Source organism: Anguilla anguilla, chromosome 12, assembly GCF_013347855.1.
Source record: "Anguilla anguilla isolate fAngAng1 chromosome 12, fAngAng1.pri, whole genome shotgun sequence".
Lineage (NCBI taxonomy): Eukaryota > Metazoa > Chordata > Actinopteri > Anguilliformes > Anguillidae > Anguilla > Anguilla anguilla.
The window spans coordinates 2,827,501-2,850,058 of NC_049212.1; the positions used below are offsets into that span (position 1 = coordinate 2,827,501).

Consider the following 22,558-nt stretch of genomic DNA (forward strand, 5'->3'; position numbering starts at 1 on the left):
GTTCCTTGTGTCCATTTTGAGATGCAAGGTGACATGATACATTTTTAATGGAGATCAGACGTGTGCACAGGTAAGTATAAACACAGCCATCTGTTGCTAGGATATCTCAAAAGAACTACAGCTTCCACCTGGCCAAATAGCCTAGGGGTGGGGGCTCAAAACCAGGACCTGATGCTGACTGAATGGGGCTGGAAGAAACACAGACAAGCTGGGTGAGGTGGATGGTTTCAAACGGGAGAGGGGAGTTCGTTTCCCCCCACCCTCTCCTTTCTAGTCCAATTTTGCCTGTATGAAGGTGAGAGTGAGCTAAGAGCCCCCCACTGGCACAAAGACGTCAAGACCGCTTCTAAAATGGGTGAAAATGAGTGACGGAAAAAAGGCTGATGAAAAAAAAAACAGGTCATTCAACAAGCCAACAAAACAGTTCAGCACCTTACCCATTCTGACACCTGCCGGTAAAGTCCTTGTGAGATCACCATCAAATCTCTGAGAGAACATCTCACAGAGCAGCCTGCCGTTCACGCGAGCACAGGCGCGATGGAGGCGGGCAGGCGAGCCGGGCTGTCTACCTTTCTCTGAGGGCTAGCCTGTGGCTAAGACTGAGCGGAGCATCCCCGGCGTCTGCTAGCACCTCGCCGGACGCGCTTGTCTGAAAAATGCTAATGTTGGCTCTGAGTGTTTTAGTGAGCGGCGGCTCGCATTGTTGAAGCCGCGACGGCGGTTTGGAGGGGGATCTTCCCCACCGCATTGCTCTTTTCACTGCTCTCATCCATATTCATCGAGTGGCCCCTTCCAGTCTGCAGCAGTGCCATGAGAGGCACCTGGCACAGCCAATCAGCCCGGCCCGCTCCCGACTGTCATCCGCCCGGCCCCGCCCCCCTCTGTACCCCACCCGCCCCATCCTGTACAATGAGATTTTTTTTTCTTTGACGCAGTGCTTTCAAAAAAAAAGAAGCAGCGCCCCCTTCGTGTTCAAGTAAACACGGCGGATCGATAGGCAGGGAAGATCGCGGTTGCCGTGGCAGTCAATGGCCGCCGGTTACGGACACGGAGGCGGGGCGGCGGTGGAGAGGGGGCCGGGGGAGAAGCGGGGATCGGCGGGGGGCGCGGGGGAAGGGGGCGACGGCGCCCTGCTACCTGTTTTGGAATGCGCGGAGGGTTGCCTGGCTGCGGGAAAGCAGCAATGCCGCAGAATGGAGCTGCCGAAACGCATGGGAGCTTATAAAGGGCCGGGCGGGGGCGGGGGCGGGGGGCTGGGAAGGGACGTGCAGACCCATGTTAACTCGCAGGTCTTATTGGGAACCCATCTGTGTGTCCCATTTACTGAACCCCCCCATTTGCAAAAGACATGCGCTCTCGCTTCTTAGATAGGTCCCCCCCGCCCCCCCCCCCCCCCCCCCCACAGCCGTGGCCGCGGTGATCGATTGAGTAACGATCATTCTTATTCCAGTAGGTGCACGCACTGCTCAGCTCAGAGGGAAGAGACAATAAAACACCGATGATGCAATCAATATCATCAAAGCCCTCCTCACGAAGCCGTCCCGCGCCGCTGCATCCAGCGTCTCCGGAACGCGACGGAGCATGCCAGGGCGCAGCACTGCGCCCCCGACCCCCACCCAAACCACCGCCCGAACGCCAGACCCCCACCCAAACCGCCACCCGAACACCAGACCCCCACCCAAACCGCCACCCGAACACCAGACCCCCACCCAAACCGCCACCCGAACACCAGACCCCCACCCAAACCGCCGCATGAACGCCAGACCTCCACCCAAACCACCATGCCAAAGCCTGAACCCCACCCAAACCACCACCCAAACCGCCACTCGAACACCAGACCCCCACCCAAACCGCCACCCGAACACCAGACCCCCACCCAAACGTCAGACCCCCACCCAAACCGTCACCCGAACACCAGACCCCCACCCAAACCACCACCCGAACACCAGACCCCCACCCAAACCATGGGGCGAACGCCAGACCCCCATCCAAACCGCAACCCAAACAACAGACCCCCACCCAAACCGCCGCATGAACGCCAAACCTCCACCCAAACCACCGCACGGACACTAGACAGGGTCGCGGCTAGTCTCTGCCGCTCCACATTCGCAGTCCCCTCACGTCATCCTGCAAGGGCATCGGCGCCCCCTTTTCCCCAAACCTTCCAGCACCCACACCCCTGCCAGGCCTTCCATTAGCAAGATGACCACATTAGCCCTAACTGTGCAAGCTGGGGGCACATACACCAACAGCAATGAAGCTGGGTTTGGTTCCTACTGCTGTAATTCGGTTCCTATTAGCATTCAGGGCCTCTCATTCACTGAGGAAATGGAAGTCTGCTCAGCAAGCCTAAAGGAATCGTGTGTGTATTTCCAACGGAGGTCCACATGGCCCACAATTCCCCGTAATCAGTGGGAAGGAAGGCGAGCTAAAGGTCCACAAAAGGGAGGCTCATTTAGAGTCTGAAGGTCCCTCGTGGCATTTATTAGTATCATAAATGATCTTCACTTCAAGTGTATTGACAGGTCAAAAACATGGAGCTGAAGGCTGTCCAACAATATTAACATGTCAGGCTGATGGGATTAAGTGGAATCAGTGATCAAATATGGCGGCACACTTGCTCTTCGAAGGCTTTCATAACAACCTGAGATAGGATTATTATTATTATTATTATTGTTTTGTTGTTATTATTATTATAATTAAAGAGTAAATACAAATACATAGTTTTTTCTGTTGTCATGTTTCATATGAGACTCCTCTAGTATGGCTACTTGACAGCAGAAACAATCATCATTAGTGATTTTGCATGAGCCTTGCTTTATTTATGAAGGAGCAGTGCGCCCTTTTATCGTCCAGCAATATGCTGATAAACTCCGCATTTCTTCCAGAAAGGAAATGAGGTCATTATTGAGCACGCTGCATCTCGGGGCCTGATATGTACCCCTGGACTAGCAGTTCACTGATTTAAAAAGAAAGCAAGAGCTTTAAAATCAGTCTCTCTCTCATAAACTCTCTCTCTCTGTGCTGTTAATCAGGCCGGACAGAGAGGGTTAAGGTGTGTGTTCCAATCACAGGAAGGGGCTACAGGATTCCAAGTGAGGAAATGAAGCTCGCTCGCAGGGTTCCTGGCGTGCAGCTGATTGCCAGTGTGGGGCTTGTTGATAAGCGCTTCTGGAAACGCCTGTGTTTGGGGAAACGCGGCTGAACCTGGGGGAGCATGGGCAAAAGCCTCAACACCAACACGCAAAGCCGGACAACAACGGCAACAACGGCTTTCCCTGACTCTTTTGGGCCTTCCTTTCCCTCGCACTGTAAGCATGGTTTATGTAAGACTGCGTGACGTGTGCTTCTCATACTTCCTCTGGCTGACAACAATCAAGGTGGTGGGGCAAGAGATGTGGAAAATTTTTGGCTTCTTTAAACCTGGTATGAATATTAAACAGGTAATATTGGAAATCAAATTGCTATTTGAAATATACAGGCCTCTTCAGTCCCTTTCCTTGAGGTGTATGGATTTCCTTCAAGCCCTGAATGGAATGAAATAATTTGCTCTTCAATTCAGGCCCATAATTGTTGCATTTTTTCTTCAGACAAAACTAATTTGTGCACATATTCGCATACCTGTGTTCTGTCTGAGTAAAAAGGAGCTGTTGTTTTGATCGTGGCCATTTCATTTGGGGAAACAGATATGTGCACTTAATGCCTCCCATGGGTGCAGAATGAGTTCTGGATGTGTAGGCTAAAGCATCGACGCCTTTGCCAAAGACTGCCAATGGCCGTTTCACTCAATTGTACTAAAATGTTTTCCCATAATTGTCTCACTATTTACAACAATTTTGCGCAAGTGCGCAACAGATCACAACCAATCACAGCAGTAAACAAACCCACACAAAATTACCTGGTAAAGAAAAAAAAAGTCATCCGCAAGAAATGAAAATAGCTCATCCAATATACATTGATATTTCATGTGCGGCGACAAATAAATAACATTTCGTTCTTAACACGCGAAATACGTGTGTTAGTACTGAAACGTGTTATAATTTTGATCTTATCCATATTCATTTGAAATATCCATATTCTTCCATAGTTTATGTCCGTAAAACATGTTTACCTAGCCTAACAGCTTAATAAAAACATCGTGATGCGGGTCAGTTCCCAATGATTAGTGTAGTCTTAAAAAGAAAAACCCCATAACCTTCAATATAAATAAGGCTTTGTAAACGTGCATGTTGCCTTTGACTTTAATTTAACAAAACGCTTTAGGGTCACTATAAACCGAATGAGATACCCAACTGACAGCAATGTAGCCCACATATCTCTGCATTTGCACTTACACTTTATTGACTTTAAAAAAAATTTGAAAAGACAGCTGTTATCTCACTTAGTAGTGACTACGCGTATTTCACGTGTACATTTAGTCTATAACAGTGAATTGCACAAAATGAATGGGGCATGTAGCTATGAGATTATCATGCAAGATCACCCATCACGATTGAGTCAATGATGTGAACGCAGACAGATGCCGCGAATAATGTCAGCAATCACGCACGAGCCATGTTTTTGTTGTTTATCGTCGGAAAACCGCGGCGGCTATTATCAAACATTGCGGGGTACGAAGCGGAATTAGAATATATGTAATGAATACACGACGAATAAGACTGACTCTGTTAAAATACTCAACCAGCGAATATACTGTTCACCGTTTAAGATGAAACTGTTGATAAAAACCCGTCGATTCGTATTATCTGCAGGCGCTACCTCCTTGTTTAGCTTGATTCGGTCTTCACTTCAGGCGATTGCGCGTTGAGATCATGCAGGCAGACATTTTTCTCATCTGATAAGTTACCGTAAAAAGTCATTGTAAAATAATTACAGATAATTAAATGAGGTTTACAGTTTTCATTCCATTTAAACGCGTCAAGTGTCAATTGTGACTTTTTATGCCGAGATGCACTGGCTGATGTAGCCTACACTAGCTATAGGCTAAAATTCTCGTCGGGTGCCATTTGATTTGCTCATGTTTGTCTCAAGAACCACACACCGAAAAACAGTACTTTCCCTTTACCACGGAACATCTCTTGGACCGAACTGTCGTGCCGGGGCTGCGCATTAACAGGAATTACACAGTCGAGGAATTATTCGTCCCATTTTCTTCTTACCTCCCGTGTTTGTGCGCTTGGTGCTGCTCGCCTCAGTCGGGGTCTCCAGCGGTCTTTTACGGGAATCTGGGGGATCCGACTCCATGTGTGGCTGTTGATTGTGATGGTGAGGATTCGAGAAAATCCCGTTCTGTTGAACTGCCCCGCCGGCCATCATTTTCATAGTAGCTCGGATAAAAACTGTTATCCCTCAATGCAGCACACGAAACAAAGGCTCTTGAATAAGCGGGGCGTTAAAGAATTAGAAATGCGTCTCTGACGTTGCCGTTCTCTTCCGAGAGAGATCTCTTACGCTTTATCCACCCTTCTTCAAAACACCGAAATGATACGCCGTATGTATTTACTGAAGCCTTATTCGAGACAGGCAATGCTTGGTGCTGGATTGAAGAAACGTCACATCTATAAAAATCCCAAATTATTTCTCCCCTCTTCCCCAGTCACTAAACGTGCAGCTTTAGAACGTTTAATCTTTCCCCGATTTCTTCACGCGTATTATATCTTTTCGCGGTATAATTTTCGCTTTTTTACCTTCTTACAGGGCGATGCTTTACGATCACAGTGGAAACACTTAAAACTAGGTAAAGAAAAATAATAAAAATAAAAATATGTGCTGATGCGTGGTCAACAAAGAGGCGAAGTAAATGAAAACGGAAAAAGAACTGAAACAAAAATATTGTTTGCTAGGTGCTCTTCAATTCTCGCATGAAGATTCCTTGCGGGTCGGTGCAAAGGGCTAGGGTGGGTTTTCAGGAAGGTCTGGAAGGGAGAGAATGCAGAGAATGGATAAAAAATGTTGGAAAGAGATGCGATTTTTGGGAACCGCTCAGATGAAGATGCTGCAGTCTTGCGTACAGAGCATCCCTGAACTGACTAACTGGCGGAGCGCAGGGCATCGGGTGACGTCATGGAGATCTGAATACATCCCTGTCAGATGTTGAGAACCGAGCCGCCCCTGCCACATTGCTATTGGACGATGTTGATTTTCTCCGGCGAACGAAGTATAAATTTCGAATGTCACATGACAAAGACAGGGGGTGGCGGGGACAACAACATCCCAGAGCATCGTTGTGGAACGACTCGGAAGATGTAAAAATAGCCAGTGTCTCGGAGCCTTAAATCCGAGCGTCGCACCACGACTCTATCTCATTCAGAGGAACTCCTATCGTGGGGCTTCTGTGAGAAAAAGCTTTGAGCGAAATGGTCTAGCACATGTAATGCACATATGCAATGAGATGAACGTAGACTATGGGGCATGATAATAGTCTAACGTTTTTTGTTGTGACAATTTCATTTACATAATAATAATGATAATGATAATAATAACATTTTATTATTATTAGTAGTAGTAGTAGTAAATTACTACTAATACAGATTAGCAAGACATCAGAAAGTACATAAACACAACATATGATGAAGACACGATGCGCAAGACAAATGCCGTTCCAAACTGCAAAAAAGAAGTCTTAAAGTACCTGTGCCGTATTCAGCCATCTCCGTCTGGAAGAGACCAAATGCAGGGATCGTCTGTGTGCACATATACGCTGCCGCGCACACGCTGCCGCACACTCTCTCCCTGTCCACTCCGAGACAGATGCAGAGCGCCTCTCGTGCTCCTCCAGATTCTCATCAAGGTGACATTGCGTCGACCGTGGCCTACACGCAGGCAGCAATCTCACACAATTCCACGTTGCTGCGAAACACCCGACAGCGTACCGCAGAGTGCGCGCCACACTAAAAAAGTATACGTGCCTGGTTTAACAGACATATACAATTATTTCGTTGGAGCTTCACCTCTGAACAGGAACAATTGCGTAATTACGTGTATTTCAAAAGCGCTTCGCCGAAATACACAGTCACCAACGAGCGTCGAATGGAACTATGTGAATGTGCTGTAAGTGGTAAGAGCTCCACATTGGCCAATAAATCGGATATTTGACGTGATGTATTTTGACTTTTATTTTTGCAGATGTTTCTTAGGTGGAAGTAAAGGTGAACGCGCTCAGCTCTGTCCCACTAAATTGCTCCACTGGTTCTTTGTGCTCCTGGGCGATTGTACTGGAGGGAACTGTCTTGCAGATGTAACGACCGTCTGCTGCGGTGACAGTGGAATAGCCCAGTGTGAGTGCCCCGGCGAAACAACAGCCTTTGTCTACTTATTACTGAGTCGCTGCGGGGAGGGGGGGGGGGGGGGTGTACAGCCTGGAGCAACGAGATGAACTCAAGCAGGCTGAATCTTCGATACTGCTGCAAAGCCACCAACAGACAGCAGTGGGAAAACCGCTGCGTTTCGATGCAATAAGCTGCTCTTCCCTGATATGCACAATATTAATTTAAATGTCACACCTGTGTGTAGCCTATAATTATGGGTTTAGGGGTTTAGTAAGTTGGCATATACGATCGCAATCGCATTTCCTCTTCAAACAAGCGTCTCGATACAGGCGATGTCGCATTTTAAATTATCCTTTTTTTGAACAGATGGTTCTGTGTACACTCCTCGATTCTTAAATGATGTGTTTATGAGCTGCGTTTAGAACGTGACCCCTGTCTGCGGTGGAAGTGAAAGGGGCAAAGATGTGATGATCCCCAATAGCAAAGACTTTCCATTTCTTTCCTCTATTGTTTGGAGACGAGTCCCCATCTGCCCCCTCTTCAATGTCGGTGTGGGGAGGACCATTGTTCCCGGCGCTCTTACAAAGTGAAAGGAGAATTTACGCGGATTGCGCAACATCTGGTGCACTCATCCCTACTTATTCAAGTGCTGCTATTGATTTTACGTTACTGGGTGAGTGGCGTGGACAAGTCTTGAATAAAAATTAGATACGGCGAACAGTTTTAATTACAGAATAATGAGTAAGGTGATTTTAAAATGCTTATGCAAATATCTGAAGTAGGCCTGTATCTCGAACGTAAAATAGATTTAGAGTAGGCTAATAACTATATACGGCTTCTTATTAAACCTTGCAAAATAGAATAGGGTAGGCTACGCATTCATTTAATCTGTAAATAAGGTTTGAAAATATTATTAGCATATCACATGTACATTACATTTAGAAATTTAGCAGACGCTCTTATCCAATTTATTATTTGAGCTCCATCGACGGCCGTCTGTGCAGCCTGGCTGTCTGCGCGCAGAAATTCGTTCTTCGCATGACCACAACGCCCGTTCAACCGGACTTGGTCCATGGTGGACCCAACGGTGTCAAGAGATTAGAGGACAAACAACGAACTGCGTCTTGAGTAGCCTACAACACAGTCATCATCGTCCTCCTGCTCTGCGTCATCTACTTCAACGCAGAATTATGGTCTTGGAGACAAACGCTGTGAGTTTACTGGCTTCCCATCTAAATCTCCAGATTCAACAAATAAATTAGGCTACGCTTTGTTTGCACCATTCAGGTAAGGTTTGTGGTGTGGTTTGTGGGCACACCCGCAAGCTCCACATTTATTCCATCAACATTAAGACACAGATCAAAGGTGTATTAGCCTAAATACATTCTTTTAGTAACACTTTTTAAACAAATTCAAGCAATGGTAAACCTATTAAGGTATAATATAAGCAATTTTAATTAGGCCACCTCTTTCCCTATTACGTTGTAAAAATAAATAAATAAAAATTAGGAAAAACTAAGCAATACTGCCATCTTGCGATTCAAACATAAAAACGAATTTCCCCAACTGAAAAGGTTCAAAGGGAATATTAAATGCCTTTCTCTGTTTTATTATTCATTGAATCTGGTAAAGTAGACTGTATTTTCGTTTTCTGTTCTGTTTCTTAATTTTTTAAAAACAAATCGCTGTATTTATTTCATGTCCGATTTATTGACAGTAACAGCAAAGCATAGTTTAGAAAATGAATTCGCTTTAGGGTATTTCTAAGAAAACATGCTTAGAAAAAGAAGATAGATAGATATATGAAATTGGATCAATAATAAAATAAATCACAGCGCATCAATTCTATGCCCAGCCGTTTCCATGGGAATGTGCGTTACCATGGTTACGGTTGGAGGTACACTGATGTGACTGGAATAGCGAGTGGTTTTAAGCCTAGGTGAGCATCGGATACGTGATACGTGTTCATTTACTATAAAGCAGCTGTGTTTGGAAATGTGTTAAGGCGTTTGACAAGTAGCATGCTACCAGCTGCAACACGACAGTCAGTTTGAAGCAGACATGAACAATGGGCTTGAATGGCTGGTTTTGAAGATAGCCTATAGCCTACTCTTTAAAACTAAGTTAAGTAGTGTAACTCTTATCATGCATGACTCATTAAGTAGAAGCCAGCTGTACTCAACAGGTTGGAGAGGATAGCGTAAAACCTCCAGCTTAGCGTATGCTAGGCCAATTTCGGATAGTTTAAACATATATCTAACTTATTAACGTATTATATATGACTGTAAAAACCGTACGGTTGCGTTAGGTAGCTGAGCTAACTTAAACAAACAGCACGTCCTGTCTGTGTAATTAACATGTTGGCCTGGCTAGTTGAAAATAACACGTAGCCTACTATTCGTATGACCTAGTTAGCTAGCCAAGAGCAAAGATACAAAATTGTACAGTTTGCCATTACATTAGTGTCTGGCACCCAAAGCCCTACAGGACACGGTAGGTAAAGCGCACAGTTCACTCCCTGACTCTGAGCCCGTCAAGTACATATTTGTGTACAGCTCAGACATGCAAGGAATGTTTCCTGCGTTTGCGCAATAGAACAGCAACGCGGGGGAGGAGCAGGAGGAAGTGGTGATGTTACTGCGTGATGTGGAGCATTGTGGGTAATGAAGTTCATCTTTTCGAAAGTGATCATTTCGAGTTAGGTTAAAGAAAAAGTACACGTTACTAATCAATGCGATAGCAGGGTGTCATATTTATTTACAACGGGGATGCAATTATATATATATATTATATACACGTGCGTATTGAAAATACACGCGTGCTACATGCTTAAATACATTTGTCTTAATGTTTAGGCTAATTACACAGCTAGTTGCGTAACGCTATGGTACCAGTGGAATTTACGTTTATTTGATTATATGTCAGCTTCGTGCACATGTCCAAATATCAATTTAAGCAATTCATTTGAGTTGTTAGGTGAAAGCAGTGAGCAAGTCAGAACGACTACTTCGTTAGCTTGCGCTGTGCGCCAATGTTGTTTGCTATAGTTTAGTAAAGTTTATAATGTATACCTGATGGTAACCGAAAACCATTCCACTGTTCAGATGCATATATTTAATAAAAACTATCTTAGAGTCGCTTTATCTGTAAATTGCGAATATATGCCCAATTTACCCTTTCGACATTCCCTTTTAGCTCAGACAGTCGCTCACAAAAGACTACAGGTTCCAGGATGCAAAGCTGCGGAGTTGTGTAAGTTTCCAGCGTCTTCTAAGAGAAACACTTCCACTCTGTCAGAGGCTCAGCCAGCCGAAGACGAAAACAAAACTTTAGAAAAAGGAAATAATCACCAAAACCGACAAATAGTTATTCGGTGAAAAGGCGTAAGTAGGCGCCGAACGTTCGGGACCAATTGGACACGGGCTGGAAACGGGAAATCGGCAATAAGGGAGATTTAATAAAGCGAGTGAGAGGGCCTGTTAAAATGTCCTCTGCTTCGCAGGCATCCTCCAGGCGGCAATGGTGCTACCTTTGCGATTTGCCCAAGATGCCGTGGGCCATGATCTGGGATTTTAGCGAAGCCGTGTGTCGCGGCTGCGTTAACTACGAAGGGGCTGACAGAATCGAGTTCCTTATCGAGACCGCCAGGCAGCTGAAGAGAACACACGTGATGCAGGATGGCAGGTCTCCCGGCCCCCAGCCAGGGAAGCATGGCCCAGGTGGAAAAGATGGGTTGATGGAGGGAGGGCGGCAGCCCAGCGAGCGCTTTGAGAGGGGAAGGGTGGAATACGGGGTGCCTGCGCGCCTCCCTAACGGCATCCCCAGGCCGGAGGATGGGGGCCCACCAGAAGTTAGCAGGCAAAGCCCCAACGCTAGACGGGCTATGGTGGGGGCCATACCCCCAAACCTAATGGCACAGGGGTTGGTGGGCCCCCCCCACAACCTGTTGGCCGCCGTGCCTGCCATGAACTCCAGGGCCGCCGCAACGCCCCTGACCATCAGCGGGCCCATCCTGAGCGAGCTGAGCAAGCGGCAGGCCATGGGCATGGGCATGGGCGTGGCCTCCTTCATGAGCCCCGACTTTGAGAAGGAGCTGAAGGAGAAGCAGAGGAACGCCGAGGCCCTGGCCGAGCTGTCGGAGAGCGTGCGCAACCGCGCCGACGACTGGGCCGGCCGGCCCAAGGCCGTGCGCGACTCCCTGCTGGCGCTCTCCAGCTGCACCCCCTTCAACGTCCGCTTCAAGAAGGACCACGCGCTGGTGGGCCGCGTCTTCGCCTTCGACGCCAAGCCCGGGCTGGAGTTCGAGCTGAAGATCTTCGCCGAGTACCCCTGCGGCTCGGGGAACGTGTTCTCCAGCGTGCTGGGCCTGGTCAAGCAGATGTTCCACGACTGCCAGAAGGACACGGGCAAGGCCATCAACTCGGGCTTCAAGTACGTGGAGTACGAGAAGCGGCACGGCACGGGCGACTGGCGGCTCCTCTCCGAGCTGCTGGGCGACGGGGTGCGGGCCTTCAAAGACGCCCCGGGGGCCGACGCCCTGCCGCAGCCCTACCTGGATGCCAGCTGCTCCATGCTGCCCACCGCCCTGTGCAACATGGGCCGGGTGGCCCCGCCCCGGCCACGCCGGCGCAGGACGTCCCCCGACCCGGAGAGCAGCGACAAGCTGCTGGTGGAGGAGCAGCTGCGGCACTGGGCCCCCGGGGGGTACCCGGGCATGGTGGCGCACCTGCCCGCCCCGTCCCTGCCCGGCGCCGCCCAGCCCCCGCCCCTGCAGGAGGGCGCGGCCGCGCACGCCGATCCCTCCCCCATCTCGGCGCTCATGAGCGTGGCCGACAACCTGGGCGGGGCGGGGCAGTCGCCGAAGGACGCCGCCGCCGCCGCGCGCGACGCGCCGTCCCCAGGCCATCTCCGTCCTTCGGGGCGGCAGAGCGGGGGCACCCCGCCCGCCACCTCCCCCGCCGGGCAGCCGCGACGGCTGGCCTCGCGGAACGGGGAGCCCCACGGGGGCGGGGGCGGGAGCAGCTCGGCGGCGGGCATCGGTCTGGCCGCGCTCCCCCTGGTGGCCGCCGGCGACCAGGGCGCGGTGGCAGGCGGGGAGGCCTCGGGGGGGGCGGGCGGCGCCCCGCTCTGCTGCACCATCTGCCACGAGCGGCTGGAGGACACCCACTTCGTCCAGTGCCCCTCCGTGCCCGGCCACAAGTTCTGCTTCCCCTGCACGCGGGACTTCATCCGCGGCCAGGGCCCTGGCAACGAGGTGTACTGCCCCAGCGGCGAGAAGTGCCCCCTGGTGGGCTCCAGCATGCCCTGGGCCTTCATGCAGGGAGAGATCTCCACCATCCTGGCCGGGGACGTCAAGGTGAAGAAAGAGCGTGACCCCTAACTGCGACGGGTAAGCAGCTGATACTCAGTTTCACAGAACCAGTGTTCTCATGTCATTTAACTAAGGCTAGCCCACCCTTCTCCTTCACATTTTCACTGTACACATCGTGTAAAATCCATGTTTGCTTTTCCTGTGTAATACTAGTTGCTCACCTCTTTTTTTATGCCTTTACAATACCTGCAGAACTGCTCGCACATCCAACATTGTGATCATAGCTATACATTCTTGGAATTGTAGTGTAGATACATTTATTTGAGGTATTTTATTTCACAAACGTTAGTATTTCTCCCCAATCCCTGGTTACTATTAGTAGCTAGAGGCGACAGCAGCCTTTTAAGTGTCACTTAAGTGTCTTATTGTTCAGATTTATAAATAATCTGAATTGTAAATAATTGTTACAATCATTCACAAAACAGATAATTGCTGTGGTGGATGTAGGTATGGCCGTATTTTAAAGGTTCTACTTCATGATTGGTTTACAAAATCACATCAGGTATACCTACATTAGTACAAACCACCTGTTTTATTTGAAACAATGTCCTGTAAATTCAGTTTTGGCTACTGGGATCATAGTAGAGGAACCGTATTCTTTTAGAAAAAGGAAAGTTGGGAGCAGCGTATTTCTGGTCAGTGCTCAGAGTCCAGCACACAACTGCCTGTTTCATAACACCAGATTTGCTCTTTGTTCTCAGCTGAGGGATGTTTTTTTTTCAAAGGCCTATCTGCGCAGTCGGTGTGATGGAACGCGTGGTCGCGGTTTTACAAATGATTAACGAGCGAAGGAAGCAGGGAGGGTGTTCAGCGCCGCGGCAAACCGGCATGGCTGCACATTCACATTTCAGCACACTATTTAAACCCGCACTTACGTCAGGAATCCTGTACCTGCCCAAATGTTCTCATGTATACAAAAATGACTGCTTTTATTCATTTAAGAGCCGAGTAACTATCTGTGTCTGCGTTCTAAGCGAGAGGAGAAGAGTGTGTTTTAACAGAGTAAGAGTCTGTGTGAATGTGAGTTTGCCGTTGGGCTAGGCCGAAAAGGGGCTAGTGCAGGTTAGCGCATCTTTTTCAAGGGGTGAAGAGGCCCCCAGTTACCCAACGGTGTGTCTGCAGATAAGGCATCGCTAGCGTCCGTAACTGTGACCTGATGTTTGTTCTGTCTGCTGTGCTACTGTTTCCTGTACAGGGGACCCCGGAGCACGTGGAACATGATGCCCCCCCCCCCCCCCATTCCTCAACGATGAGAAAGCACTGTTCGTATGATGCGAAACTTGGAGGCTGTCTGTTTCTGCCTCTTACAGAAGAGAGTTGGGGGGAGAGGGGAACCATAGATCACCAGAGCCATAGATTGAGGGGGGGACCTCAGCCAGCCCCCCCTCGCCTTTTTGTAATCCCATCCTGCACCCCGCCACCCCCCCTTATTGGAAGAGGACACCTCATCCCCACTGTCTCCTGTCTTTTCTCTCCTGCTTTCTGGTTCTTTTCAGAATCGCACCGATTGAATTTTTGAGCAGACTAAAGTGATGCCCTGTGTGCAGGAGGCGTGGACAGACTCGAGCATCGCCAGTGCTGTCTGTCTTTCTGCAGCAAGGGCTCCGCGTCCCCTGTGGGGCTCTGCGGGAGTCAGGCGATCACCCGTCTCCCATGGTTCACCCCATTGGTCCTTCTCACTATGAAGCAACAGCGAAGGTACACCACACCGATGGTCAGAGAAACGAGTGGACCTTTCTGCGAGTACTTTAAAAAGTCTTCACCTCGCCTAGTATCCCAAGCATGTGTGATATAAATCCCTCTTTATATTTTATACCGTACATACATACAAATGTAATTATTGTTTTTCTTTCAAGGGTTATAGATGTGCAATCTCTAGTTTTGATACAATACTGCTTTATGTACCACTAAGTATAAAAGTGAATAGTAAACCAAAGATAGCTATATGCTTAAATGGGCAAAATATGTAATACATAATCTGTATTTTTGTGGCATTTGGCTTTTTATGTCTTCGAGTAATAGGGAAGTAATTTTGTTGAATATGGTGTATGTCTGGAGCTTGGATTGGAAGCTTTCAGGGAAGACAGTTGTTCACAAAAGAATGTAAACAGCCAAGCAACTCGGTGTGTTTGTACTGTTATCCCTAGAGTAGGTCTTGTAAATCATTACCATTGAAACAAAATGGAGGCTACTTCATTGTAAAATTGTGAAAAGATGATAGTGGGCAGGCTGTATGGCTCTGTGCATTTACCTGGACAGGCATAGCCTATCTGGGGGCATGTGGCACCTTTTTTAAATACACACTTGTCCTTGGGGGAGTTGAGAAGGTCCCTTGCAACTTGCTTATCTAACCTGGTTACAACCCTGAATTGTACTTTGAACATAAATGATGTTTTGGACTAGCGTTATAGCACCTGTTTGTTCCTTTGTCATTTCGTTTACTGAAATTGAATATGTACTATACACACACGCCGTTCTCTTCGGGACAGTAGGCGTTGCTTCACTGCAGGTTACATGGATGAAAAGATTAGAATGTTTGGGCGCGCTAGGGGAACCTGTTGGTGGCATCCGGGTTGCAACAGGAAGCGAACAGTTGGCCAGTTCGTGGGAAGCCACGGTGCAGGAAACGGATTGTGTTTCATGCGCTCTGGTCTGTCGTTCAGGCGAGGCGGAATTCGCCCGAGGGTATCTGAGGTTCAAGAACTCTCTGCTTTTTTCGTGAGCTGCGCTATAGTCTAAGGGAGCGGGGAGGTTTTTAACGACGCCCTCGCGGGAGATTTTGGTCTGCGATTAGTTGATGTTTCGTGTTGCTACATGCCCCGCTATTGAAAGCCAAAGACGAGTATGCTACAGTTACTATTGTCTGTTTAGGTGGTTGAAACCGTAAAAGCACTTCCTCTGGCCCCGAAAATGTCCCTCTGCCTGAACAATGCCCATGTATGAAATTCACAGGCTGTTATCATTCTGTTATAGCGATTTATTCACACCAACATGAAGAATGGCCTTCTCGCGTTTAGCTTCATTCTTTTTTTTCTTTTTCTTTTTTTGCAGGCGATAACATGAACAAAAACATTTGAGCAGTGTCGTACGTGTGCTGCCGAAACTGTTCGTTTTAGAAATAAGTCCGCATTGAGCTTGTCAGTATGGAATCGTCGTCATGATTAATGCGAGAAAAGGGAAGTCGAACATGCTACATCCTGTTCGTCCGAAATAATAGTTTTCTTATTATTTAAATTTTTATTTTTTTGTTGCTTTGTGAAAAGAAACTAGCTCTCCAGGGATATACGCTGACAGACTATAATCCTGGAGCCATAGTCTTCAGGCTTTATGGTAGTTTACTGTAGTATGACTGAAATTGTAATGTATTGCAGCTATTTCAGTATCTCTCATTTCCAGAAGTGTGCGTCACTAGGAGTACTGTAGTGTTAAAAAAAAAAAAAAAAAAACTGCATACAGTATATTATGAAATACCGATGCATTAAATATTATATAAAGCCATATCAATGATATATTTATTGTGACCTATTTTGACATTAAAATAAGTCCCCCCCCCCCCCCATATTTGAACAGAAACCAGTTTGAGGCTGATCCTCTTGCATTGAGTTTCAGTAGTCTGCAGTATTTCTTATGCCTGTCCATGCGCAGTTTCACTTTAGTTTGGCAGCTGTCATCAGATGGAGGATGTTTAAAACGCTACCGTCATGTGGCTCGCTAACAAAATCAAGCTTTTCCTATGTGTGGAATTGGCTTAGTGTCTGCTTGAAAATTCACATTATTCGGTTTCACATGTGCATGCGGGACACACTCGTTTCCCTGTAACCTCTCCCTTTCCCCGGAATATCTGATGACTGGACACGGAAGAACGAAGCTTCGTGAACTCGCGGAAACCGGTGTTGACCGAGTGTTGTCAGTGCCTTGCTTATCTGAACCAAACGTAGTGCTTTCCTGTGAATAGCCGGGTGTTTGGATTTGACCATAAAAGTCGGTGATTGATAGCACATGATCACGGCAATAATAATGCGGTTCCGTGACGTCACTGCGCTTACTCATTAGGCGGTGGTGGCCTGGGCTCCTCCCCCTAACAGGTCTGCGCATTGCACAGTGCTTATTGGCCAGCCTTCATTCATAAAATTGGTAATCTATACTGCCCGAGGGGTGCTGGATATTAGTAACCCGCCCCCCCCCCCATATATTTTTTGGTCAAGGCTCACCATTTTGATTGGTTGTGACCGTAGGTAAGACATGTTCTGCAAAAAAATGTGTCTTCTGTCCTCCGTTCAATTTGAGCTGACATCCCCAAGGTTTTTGCAACAATGATAAATTAGTATTTTTGACCACTTTTAAACCCACAGAACCAATCCTGTGAAGCAGAAGAAGCACTTCGCTGTGAAGCCTGTCGTTTCTGATGGGCAGCGTACAGCATGAAGCAGAGGTGTGATTTCGGTCTCGCTTCGGTCTGCTCTGGACAGCGCTGATATAATTATTGTAGCGCTGTGAAAGCAAGGCACTTTCCCCTTTCCCTTTTTATAAAAACCTGTAAGCGCTCATGCAGTTCCTTAATTTCTAAAATGAGATTTGTGAGAGTGCCCGTTGATGTGTTTTCATCAGTAAAGCGCAGCTCTGTGGAGTGTAAGCTAAAGGTAAAAATGCTGTGTTCCATTCGAGCTTCTCTCAGGATGACGATAAGGTCACCCGTTTTTGTTAGATGTTAGTGAAATGTTGCTCGTTAAAACGACAGTTCCTGTCCGTTGACGAGCAGCGCGTCCTTTCGCGGGTATGAAGTGAAATGCTGCTTTCGTTACTGACGCGTCCTCGGGAATCGGATTTCACACTCGTTCTGAGTGCAGCCGTCGGCTGGGCTGCTGCCACTGGACGGCAGGCTGGCTGTGTCTTCTCATCCTAAGCCTGGATCCGTGTGCTCTTCATCCTTAAAGCGCTTTGCACAGTCACTCGTGAGGCCCAGTGTCCCTTCCACCCAGCGCACCTCAGTCCCTGTGAGATTTCAGAGTGGGGACCTGTGTCTGTAGCGCCTGTGCATTTCTGGGACAGGGGGCTGTGTCTGTAGAGCCTGTGCATTTCTGGGACAGGGGGCTGTGTCTGTAGAGCCTGTGCATTTCTGGGACAGGGGGCTGTGTCTGTAGAGCCTGTGCATTTCTGGGACAGGGGGCTGTGTCTGTAGAGCCTGTGCTTTTCTGGGACAGGGGCCTGTGCTTTTCTGGGACAGGGGGCTGTGTCTGTAGAGCCTGTGCTTTTCTGGGACAGGGGCCTGTGTCTGTAGAGCCTGTGCTTTTCTGGGACAGGGGCCTGTGCTTTTCTGGGACTGGGGGCTGTGCTTTTCTGGGACAGGGGCCTGTGCTTTTCTGGGACAGGGGGCTGTGTCTGTAGAGCCTGTGCATTTCTGGGACAAGGGCCTGTGCTTTTCTGGGACAGGGGGCTGTGCTTTTCTGGGACAGGGGGCTGTGTCTGTAGAGCCTGTGCATTTCTGGGACAGGGGCCTGTGCATTTCTGGGACAGGGGCCTGTGCTTTTCTGGGACAGGGGGTTGCTGTGGTAACTGAAGCCCCCGGTGCTTTAATGTTCCCTTGTGTTTTACTAACATCAGAGGGAGCGTTTTGTTTTTTGTTTTTCATTCTTCAAGTCCAAAGATATGGGCTCAGAAGTATTGATTTAAAATATAAAATATGTCTGATACAGAATGACAGCCTCTTACTTAGATACCTCTGTCTCTTGACCCAAGGCTATGCCAGGGATCATAAGGTAAAGATGGCATGTTTGTGTTGTCACTTTGTGAGGAGCTTCACTGATCACAGAGTTTGTTGTTGGGAAGAAACCAAACAACCCTGATGGTGATTGTTGGATACTTTCTGGCTATAGCTTACTTTGAGAAAGGGATTCCTTTATTGCTGAAGGGACTATAGCTACAAAGTATCCACCAATTAGCGATGACTTTGCTCATACTTGTTATTACCAACATGCTCCTTGATTGGTGGAGAGGAAAGCAATGATTATAAGGGGAAAGCAATGATGCCGCTGTCTTTCCCCTGTGTTATTATCCATGCACAAGGGGCAGTGTGGCCGTGTTCCTGGAAGGACCCGGTTGTGTTGTTTTTCCTCTAAACCAGGCCTGGAACGCGTTTGACCCGAGGTCACATGTCTGATCCGGGCGGGCCAAAGCCAGTACGTTTCAGACGAGGGAAGTTCAGGTGACTCCGAGCTGCCGGCCGGACCAGTGTGCGCGCTCCTTAGCACAAACCGTTAGCAGCAGCCCTCGCCACACGCTGATGCTGGAGCTGAATGTTTATTGACGATCAGGACAATCCCCCCTCTCTTCTCTAATTGCACTGAACACTCATCAATTTCTGTCATGAAGTGCCTTTTCATGGTTTTTACTGTCTAAAAGCACTTTACAAAGATTTAACTGGTGGCTGAAGCATGTTTGTACAGTACGGACTTTCGTCAAATGAGTGGAACTGCGTAATTGGCTACAAACAAGTATTCTACATAATTCAAAATTATTATTTTTTTTTTTCATGGAGTTGTTTGGCCCCTACCGATGTTGATGTCATTGCCTTCTGTTCAGTCTTTCGCCCTTCCTGATTATCTTTTAACAGTCCAAGGTTAAACTGTTCACTCTCTCCTCTTTTTTTCTAAGTGTATCCAGTGTGCAAAATAAAACTGTTTCCTCCATGCGTTGGTTCTGCAGCAGTTAATTTCACTGTTCAGCATGGATGTTCTCTATGGATTAACTGCTGAGTTAGCAGTCTCTGAGATTGTTCTGTATTGCCGGTGTCATGTTATGTTGTGTTATTTTTTAGCCACCTTCCCGTGTTTATAGTATAAACCACTTTCTTACATGAATGGAAACCATTAAACCTACAAATAAAAAGTTGAATGGCATTGCTCATATGCAGTGGTTTGGTCTGTAAATGTTGACCTTTTAAGCCCTTGATTTTATTTTATTTTTCATTAAAAAAATTTTTTTTTGTGATCATCTTGAAATGCTTGATGCCTGCATTTCATCATATAAATGATTCAATTTAGAGACTGAAGCTGTGTTATTGTTTGGGTTTGGATTGAAAGACCAAATTGCAGAATAGATACTGTGGACATGGACTGGTGGTCCACAGCGTCTGATGCAGAGCCGCCGCTGCAGAGTCTGAGGAGTGGGATTGGGGAAGACTTTGTGTGTGACATGGGTAAGTGCAGAAGACCCGCCCTATAGTTCACGCACTCTAAAATACGTGGACAGTGCAGCTTCTCTTTCACCGAATCAAAGCAGCCTGGTGAAAATGTCCCCGGCATGCCTGGGGAAGGCGTGGGCTTTAATGGAGTTAAAGTATGTTTACTGATAAATAACCCATGATGCTGTGCGCCAAGCCAAAAATCTGAAAAGGTTCAAGAATCTCCTGACCAGGTAAACACAATGAAAACAATGATTCACCAAAGGACAGACTGAAAAAGAAATTAATTTTCAAGAAAAGTTGAAGTGGACATCAAGTATTTATTTTCAGTTAAATGCGAAGGAATTTGCATTCAATGTCTGACCCATAGACGTCAGCGTATGCTGGGTGTCTGTGGTCTCTCAGGTTATTTGCTACTGCTGAGCTCACCAGTGCATTCCTGCTTCTTAGCAATTTTTGCTCTCAATGAGACAAATGAGTTAACAAAAATCAGCTTTTCAGAAACTGATGTTTTGGTTTTTTTTTTTAATTTGGATCAACCAGCATACAACCTTAAAGTTAGTAGTATTATCAGTGGTTGATCAAAGAACATTGATACAACATATGCAGAAAAAAGTCTATGCTAGGTTTGCTATATCATCATTTTTAACATGTGTTGTGATTTCTTCTGTGAAAACGCTGTTCTATATATTTGAAATGGAGAATTGCTGGTTATAAAATAATAAACTGAATAGTTTGCATTGGAATTGCTGCATGTCAATTGCTTTACTTTTAATCACAATCTGCAATGTGGACTGTGACCAGCAGATGGAGCGCTGGTACACAAGTTTGTTCATTCTTAGCCTTTTTTTTTTTTTTTCTTTTGCTTGGATCCCTTAATTTAACTGCTCAATAAATAATTGACATTATGACTTTTATAGTAAGAATGTAACAGTATTGCATTTAATACCAATTCACGTGAATGTCAAAACTATAGATGTATCTTTTCGAAAATAATGAATACTAAAAATACATATTTGTTAACATACGATAATAGATTTAAATATTTATTACATGTAGTGTCGAATTCCTTCGGTCTCATTAAGTGTTGCATCGTTGAATAAAATGTCCTATAATTAATAAGAAATAAATACATTAATAGCTCGATTATTGCGGACAGTAGAATGATATGCAGAAAAAGATCTTAAGAATCCCACCAACTCGCACCGGACTGTAGGCCTACGCAAACTGTGTTATGACAATGCATATGGCAAATATGTTTGTATGCTATATTTACACACACGTAAAACTGAGCGGAATAAAAGCGCATTCGCTCTCGAGTAAAGTTCGATAAACTGAAACATTTGGGTTATGTTGGGAAATCATACGGTGGATCAATTGTCGGTCATTATTGGTTAAATGGGTGTCGTTCACAGAAATGTTAATTTAACTGAGCTCTTATACGAGTATAAGAGGGATCATGGTCCGGGTACAGTGGCAAACACTGAGCATTTTCCCGTAGCCTATATTGGCGCGGAACAGTAGAGCTAGTGGACGTTGTCTGATTTTAAATCTCCCTCATGCAAAACATAAATAAATTAATAATTGTTTCAAAAGCAAAAAAATAAAGGGGTCGATGGAATTTGTCTTTTGGAAAATCATGTCCGGGTTATTCGGTTTGCGGGGTCTACGCATCATTTTGTGTGATTAGCCTATTTCTTTCCCTTTGAGAATCAATTTATTGGTCTACTTATAAATGGTTTCCTAATTAATCGCCATTCCGATTTCCGAATTTGATCAAAATGCAGTATTCGGTCACCTCACATTTATACAAAAAAGGCAGCGACATAAAATGATTTAAATATGTTTTAGCTTTAGGATTCAACAATATTATTTTGTAAAATGAACAACACTTAAACGTAGGCTACTCTGCGAACCGCCTGTAAGTTCTTTTCATGGCTAATCAATTAAGTAACAGATTCAAATCTCTTGCTTCCTCCCTATTTGTGTCAACTCGTTAAATCTATTGTTAAGTAATTATTGAGGTGTTAATGAACAGTCACTCTTGCCTTGCCATTGTAGCCGGCCAACCTACCGTAGGCTATAGCAAGAGCCTATTGGCTAAATCGTTTTTGTTTTTTTGTTGTTTGTTTTTTTTAAAGGCACATAGTACACCACGTGGAAGGAAGGCCAAATTGACAATATAGCAAGGCAACACCCATGCACTGTAATAGCGATAACCATTTCGAAAATACTTCATATTGATCATTGATTGATTTACGTTCCCACACTGCAATGCAACTCAATGCTTTGGCTGTTATGACAGGAATATATAGGCCTAGACTACTCAGTATTTTTCCTGCTTAAATGTAGACTATAATAAGATGTCATAAATACATTTTTAAATTGTGAGTTCGCGATGCAAAAAGGTCAATTTAAAGTAACACAGTTTAATTCTGAAGACTTTATTCTGAAATCTTAATGACTGCAGTTAAAACAATGGACAGCGTTCCCACGGAGTGTGTTAATCGCCCATTCCATTAAACCAACGTGACAAACGTTTTGCAAATAAACGCACTGCCTGTTTAATCGTGAGAAGGCGTAGAACCGCCACGTAAGGAAAGGACACTAATGGATTATCATTTTTGTTTGTTTTACATCGTATTCTATATGCTCAAATTTAAATGCAACTGCTATTTTTTTTTTTTTTTTTTAATGAAATATGCCAACACTGAAGTTAAAATGCAGCCCTTGCCGGTG

The 22,558-nt window shown here is 46.2% G+C and overlaps 2 protein-coding genes across 4 annotated transcripts in view; one reads left to right on the forward strand and one right to left on the reverse strand.

The window, feature by feature from the left end:
- The window catches only part of nova2 (NOVA alternative splicing regulator 2), a 62,165-nt gene extending 55,138 nt beyond the window's left edge, over positions 1-7,027 (reverse strand). The window contains exon 1 of one of the 3 annotated variants that reach the window (XM_035384704.1): positions 6,632-7,027. In XM_035384704.1, coding sequence (XP_035240595.1) covers positions 6,632-6,695 — 64 coding nt within the window. In that variant the 5' untranslated portion in view covers positions 6,696-7,027. Of the gene's footprint in view, positions 1-437; positions 808-5,159; positions 6,131-6,631 lie in introns of those variants that run through there. The other 2 variants (XM_035384703.1, XM_035384705.1) reach the window with 2 other exon arrangements.
- Positions 7,028-9,793: 2,766 nt separating this feature from the next.
- Positions 9,794-19,544, forward strand: irf2bp1 (interferon regulatory factor 2 binding protein 1). The gene is made up of 2 exons (XM_035385013.1): positions 9,794-12,657; positions 13,835-19,544. Exon 1 carries the CDS (start codon positions 10,753-10,755, stop codon positions 12,646-12,648), a length of 1,896 nt encoding a protein of 631 aa, XP_035240904.1. The 5' UTR covers positions 9,794-10,752; the 3' UTR covers positions 12,649-12,657; positions 13,835-19,544.
- The last annotated feature ends 3,014 nt before the right edge of the window (positions 19,545-22,558 follow it).